This window comes from Prinia subflava, chromosome 1 (genome assembly GCF_021018805.1).
Source record: "Prinia subflava isolate CZ2003 ecotype Zambia chromosome 1, Cam_Psub_1.2, whole genome shotgun sequence".
Classification (NCBI taxonomy): Eukaryota; Metazoa; Chordata; class Aves; order Passeriformes; family Cisticolidae; genus Prinia; species Prinia subflava.
Window position 1 is genome coordinate 99,482,867 of NC_086247.1, and position 6,000 is coordinate 99,488,866.

Here is a 6,000-nt window from a genome sequence, read left to right on the forward strand (position 1 = left end):
CTGTCCACTGAGAAAATCTGCTGACGCAATGCCTCCTCAAAGAAGTCAGCAAAATGAAGATTTACTTAACGCATTCATCTTTATCAATAGCAATAAAGGATTACAACTAGAACACTGGCAGTGAATGTAAGCATTTTAACAATAAAATATGATATAAACAAAGAACAAGCAAGAGAGAAGGTAGCATTTCAAATCTTATGAAGGGACTATTTGAATAATAAGATTAATAAGAATTCCACCAGACGACAAAAAAAAATTACATGCTTATCAACAGCTTGGAAAAAAATGGAAAAGGAAGAAAATTTAATGCACTGACAACCAGTGTATTTTTTTGTTTCTCATATTTATTTATTTTATGTGTTTATATAATGCACTGATTTTGACCTGTACACCAAAAGCAAAGGCTTCCTTTTCATTAGTGGAGGCCCACATTGATGTCCATAATGACCATCACAGCAGATGGGAGAGAAGGAAAGCAGCACTTCTGCCTTCTATGGAAAGCTTCATGCAAGGTGTTACCACAATTACTGACATGAGTTTCCTCCATTTTTCTCACTACAGATAGGTCCACCTCTAAAATACACATTCCATCAAAGGGTTATCAGTGTAGTCTATACTTGTGACATGAGTTGGGAAATTGTGAGTAAGAAGTACATGGGAATCAAGGGAAGATGGAGTAAAATCTTGGCATCCTTTGAAGTTTAGGTTCGACTTTGCAAGCACAACTGTTTGTCTGTCAGTCTCCCAGTCTCTAATCACAAGCTGCTGTAACTTTTCAGGAAATTACACTTTTGTTACATACATTTGCGCATCTGAAACTCTACTTAACAATAACCAAGTGAGAACAGATCTAAAACATTGTGGTGTAATACTGCCATCTGATTGGATGAGCTAGAACAACATACAAAGTCCAATGCAAACTATCATCAGATTCCTAATAAAAAAAGTGATTTTCTCTCCTGAATACCCAGGGCTACCTACTCAACTCCTTAATAAATCAAAATTAATAGCACTACTGTTATGATGTTTTGATATAAATCACACAGTGTGAAAAATAAAAAGTTCTCCCAAACAAAGGAATTACAGCAAGTGACACTTTGGCTGGTATACATGAGACTTTCTAGTGCAGCTACGCCACTTACATCTGTTCCTCATGGTTCCAATTTTTTTGGCTGTCTAGGAACAAAAACTTCCTTTCAGGATGAGCTCACTACCTAACAGCATGCCCTCAGACCAACACACGCGCAGGGTGGGATTAACAGCCCACTTAGTGAGACAGCAGCTGGTCCTCATACCCACCTGATGAGCTACTTAACTGAGCTGCAAGTTATGTGCAAAAGCATCACTAGAGAATACTGACATACAAAATTAGGGCATGTCAGAAGTTGATTCTGATAATCAATCCATGTGAATTAAGAAAATATAAATCTATTTTTATTTAGGACATCTACCCTGGTATCCCTACTGTATTCACAGGGCACTGCAGCCCCAGATACTAAATTTCACAAATGGCATACAAATGCTTCATGGCCCTAATGTTTTACTGCAGAAAATAACATAAAAAATCAGAGGGAGCCTTGGCTAAGGAAAGCAATGCAGAAATTGTATTTGTTCCCTGACAAGAACTTAGCTGAAGGTGCTTAGAATTGATCCTTACCTACAAACTCACTTTGCTTGTAACTTACTATGAAAACCTTTTTCCCTGGTTTTCCTATTTGCTTAGGCAAACTGGAACAGTAAACTGTAGTTACGATTGCCCTGGGGTTTTGTTAGCTTTCTTTGCCTTCCCTCTAAATGCATGAACTGAGAGGATTATCCTCCACTTCCACTTTTTAGCAGCCTTGTAACTGCGGAAAGAAATCCCTAGAATGAGATTGGTAGACAACCAGAATCCAAAACCATGTAGGAATAGCAATCTCAGACTCTAGGGGAAAATCAGCAGTACACTTCAGCCAGCTGACAAACACTGTTGCTTAAGCAGCCTAAGAATGCAGTAAGGGAATACAGATGAGGAAACCATAGAAATGTGAAGTAATCTCTCACTATTATGATCTCTCACTTAACAGATCAAACATTAACTTCTCAAAAAATTCTTAAGTGGGCTTTCCAGTATGGTGGGTATAGGGTTTTCCCTTCCCCCGGTTTTAAAAATACCAAATATAATCCACTACATGTTTAGGCCTATAACATAAGCCTGGTGGAAGGTGAAAGCCACAAAACCTGAGTTTTACAGAAACACATGCACAGCACACACATCCTTTCATAAGAGGTGTGCATGCTACCAAGAGGAAATGAACTGAATAAGGTAACTCTCCTGTCATAGTCCAAAGAGAGCAGAATACAGACTAGTTTAATCTCTTGTATTTTTAGAGAAGACATGTCCCAGTTTGTTTCATCTTTTCAAAGGCCGCCACAGTTAAAAACTCACCAGTCCTGGGGAAAAAAGTCTCCCCCAGGGAAGGCAAGCCCTTCCAATAAAACTCTGTCAGCAGGGGAGGTGGAAACCAGATGCCAGTCTCTAACTTTGGCCGGTTACCTTGAAGTAATTCTAAGACTCTCCCACTTTTGAGCATCCAAGACTGCAGCTCAGCTGTCTGTCCAAATAGTGGCTCAGCAAAGAAACATTTAGAAAGTACCTGAAAGGGTCAGTAACTACACTTTTTGCCACCCCCCCGCTTTTTTTTTTTTTTGTTGTTGTTGTTGTTGTTGTTGTTGTTGTTGTTGTTGTTGTTGTTGTTGTTGTTGTTGTTATTGTTGCCTTGAGAAAGAGCAATCTAGGGACGGGGAGCTTTAGGAGAACAACCGAGTAAGGGAACAACAGCACCAAACTCCTCAACTTTTGTCTCAGAAAAAAAATTCCCTTGTTGAGATAAACTCGGTCATGTTTCCTAAGTCCCTCGGTAGAGAGAACCTCTAGCTCTTTCATCTTGGCTCCACAGCGCCAGACGCACTTTAAACCCACCCTCCCGGCCAGGCCCACGTTCCGCTGCCTCCATCCCCCTCCCCCGCCCCGGTGCAGCGCGGCTGTCCCGGAGGCTGTGCCGGGGCTGCCCTCGCCGGCCCCGCACCCCGCAGGAATGGCTCCCGGCCTCAGCCCCTGGCACAGGCACTGTCCCTCCGCCCCTCCGCTCCCGTGTGCCCCGGCCCCGGCCCCGCTCTTCCGCCGCCCCGCTCTAAGCTCCGCTGCTCGGCGCTGCGGCCACAGCGCACTGACAGTCTCTACCTTCTCTACCTTCTCCCCGGCTTCCGCCATGGCGCGGCCAGGCAGCTGTCATGTGAGGGGCAGGAAGCGATGCGAAGGCACTCTGGGATATGTAGTTTCGGAGGGAAGGGGTGGTGGTTTTTGTGTGGGGGTTTTTTTTTGTTTGTTTTATTTCTTTTTTTTTTCTTTTTTCTTTTTTCTTTCTCCCCCTTTTTTCCTTTCTCAGCCCAGCCGAGGTGTGGTGGCGATGCCGTACAAAACGGAGGGCAGATACAAGACTGGGCCAAATGGACAGCACAACCCAGCCAAATTGCCTGTGCGCCCCCCTTAGCTGCGAGATGCTTTTGAGCCGAAATCCATCGATTCTCTCAGGGAGTGCACCATGATTTCCCAGCTCCATGGCACCCCAGCTGTGAGGAGGCTGAAGCTAGCCGCTGCAGTGCTTGATGAGCCGGGGCCATTGCAGCCTGCCTGCTGCCGCTGCTGTGTACAGCCCTGCCATACATGTGAGCAGCACCTGGTCGAGCACAGCTACGGTTGCCATTAGATCCTCCGATTTCCATCAGATCCTACTTGTAGCAGTTTCTGTCCTCTTTGGACTTTTTACTTAATCATCAGTATTGAAACGGCCCACACTAGTGTCGGGGGATGGATATCAAAAAGCCTAAATGTCTTCAATTGTAGAAGCTGCTGTATTTTGATTTTTGAAAGCATAAAATAAGACTTGAATGTCTTGCTTGCACACAAGTGGCTTTCTTTATGTGTTACAAGGATAATCAAAGCTAAAAAGCAATAAGCAGGACTTTCTACCGTTTGGGTTTTGCCTCTGGAGCTATTTAAAATCTAAGGTGGAGCTACAGTGTTATATGTCCTTGTGTTGAAAGCCATGAATTAAAAAATGTGCAGTGCAGATCACCTTTGGCAATAAAAGGGAAATCTTATAATACCACAATGCAAAACCTGAGGGCCATACAGTTAATTGCAAGAGAGTATCACCTTGGCTATGAAAATAATGTGTCTCATTGCCATACCTTTAGAAACTAATAGCCAGAATTTTGACTGAGAAGAGCTTGAACTGTCCTTTAAAATCACAGTGAAAATGGTACACAAGGTTGAGAGAGAGCTATCAAAGTTACAGTTTCAGTGCTAGAAGATATAGCTATCCTGAATAAATTTAATTTGCAAATGATAAAACAAAGTATCTTTTTAATAGTTTGTTATGGAGTATAAAGGTGCCAGGGCAAAGAAGTGTGTAAATGTCATCCAGGCCATGGCTGCCATTGTACAAAATATTGTTGAGATCACATCTGGATATAATTGTAAATTTGGAGTCCCCTTTGTTACAAAAAATTTGACTGAAACTGGAAGGGACCAGAGGACCACTTTTAGGGTCTGATCTGTTGGAGAAGACTGATAAAAAGAAGAGCTTAGCAACCTCAGTCTAGCAATAAAAGAGATTTGAAGATGAAGAAGAACTGTTAAAGTAAAATGTATGAGATCAAATCAGTGTCAGCTATTTTCAGTGCATTTAGGTTGGAAATGAGAAGTAGATTCCCATGTGTCAGATATGCATGGTCCTTAGAAGAATCTTGCTGGCAAGAAATTTAACTGATTTCAAGATGAAACTTAATGAATTTAAATAAGAGACTGGAAGAGGTGTCTGCTGACAGCTGTGTGGCTTACCCAGAATGCTGCTCATTACAGGCCCATTCAGTCCTTCTTCAATCTTAGTCCTATTCAGAGCAATGAAAAAATATAACATTGCTGTCACTGGAGACAGGATTTATCCTTTAATATGTAATGCACAAGCTGTATTTTCTGTTACTTGAAACACTGTATAGTTTGTAAAAGGAAAAGGAAATTTGGCCAGTGAAGTTTTTTCTGTACTTTCAGGGGGAAAAAACAACAAACAAACCAATATTCTCAATAGGGGTTTTGGGCAACAGCATTTGTTTTCTTCTTTTCTTCCCCCTGTCGCCCCCCACCACCCCACCCCACCCCACCCCCCCTTTTTATTTATTTCTTTTTTTACATCAACAGGCATTTTGTGGCACTTTTTAAACTGGAGAGAACATTAATAACTGACCTTTTAAGTGCCAAGAAAAACAGAGTGTAAACGAAAGGATGGCAGATCCTGTAAACTTTGCTTTATAACAGCTAATGGTGCACATTTGTTCATTGTTCACAAACTGAGCCATCAAGGAACAGCTGTTCTTGTTTTCATTGCACACAGAGTAAGTGGTACAAACAATGTGATTTACTTATAATGCACTGCTTATTTCTGGCAGAATGGTGCAATATTAATTCTTTTGTTGTTTAGACTTAAGGTATGAATTCAATCTGCCATAATTATAGGTTTTTATTGTGTTAGGAAAATTTATTATGTTGGCGTCTGATTCTGCCACCCCTTCCACACCTGCCCACCAGAAGAGCTGAAAGTCATCTAGAAGCAATGCCATCAAAAGGTTTTAAAGTCTTTCAGCTCCTCCCACAAAGTTCTCAACATCCTACAGATTTGGGCCTGAGAACAGTCAACATTTGGAGATAAAAAGCTTAAGCATTGTTCAGCATAAGTGGGAAATATAGCACTGCCTAAGGGAAATAACTGTTCAGTCCTATCCTTAGAACCTACTCTCACTCTGTCTGCCAGCATGCATAGAACTCAAATCTGGGTTAAATTAGTTGTACTAGAGGTAGAGATTTGGGATGTCTGGTGAGATTATGGATGATTTGAAGTGTAGGTAGAGCACTTTGGCTCAGATTCATCTCATGTGATAGGTGGCTGTACTTTATAGCTT

General features: G+C 41.8%; 1 protein-coding gene across 2 annotated transcripts in view; it reads right to left on the minus strand.

Moving 5' to 3' along the window:
* VPS41 (VPS41 subunit of HOPS complex) overlaps window positions 1-3,712 on the minus strand; it is a 111,127-nt gene extending 107,415 nt beyond the window's left edge. Inside the window, exon 1 of one of the 2 annotated variants that reach the window (XM_063405127.1) lies at window positions 3,233-3,712. In XM_063405127.1, the coding sequence (XP_063261197.1) occupies window positions 3,233-3,253 (21 nt within the window). In that variant the 5' untranslated portion in view covers window positions 3,254-3,712. Of the gene's footprint in view, window positions 1-3,223 lie in introns of both variants that reach the window. The other variant, XM_063405120.1, reaches the window with a different exon arrangement.
* Between the last annotated feature and the right edge of the window lie 2,288 nt (window positions 3,713-6,000).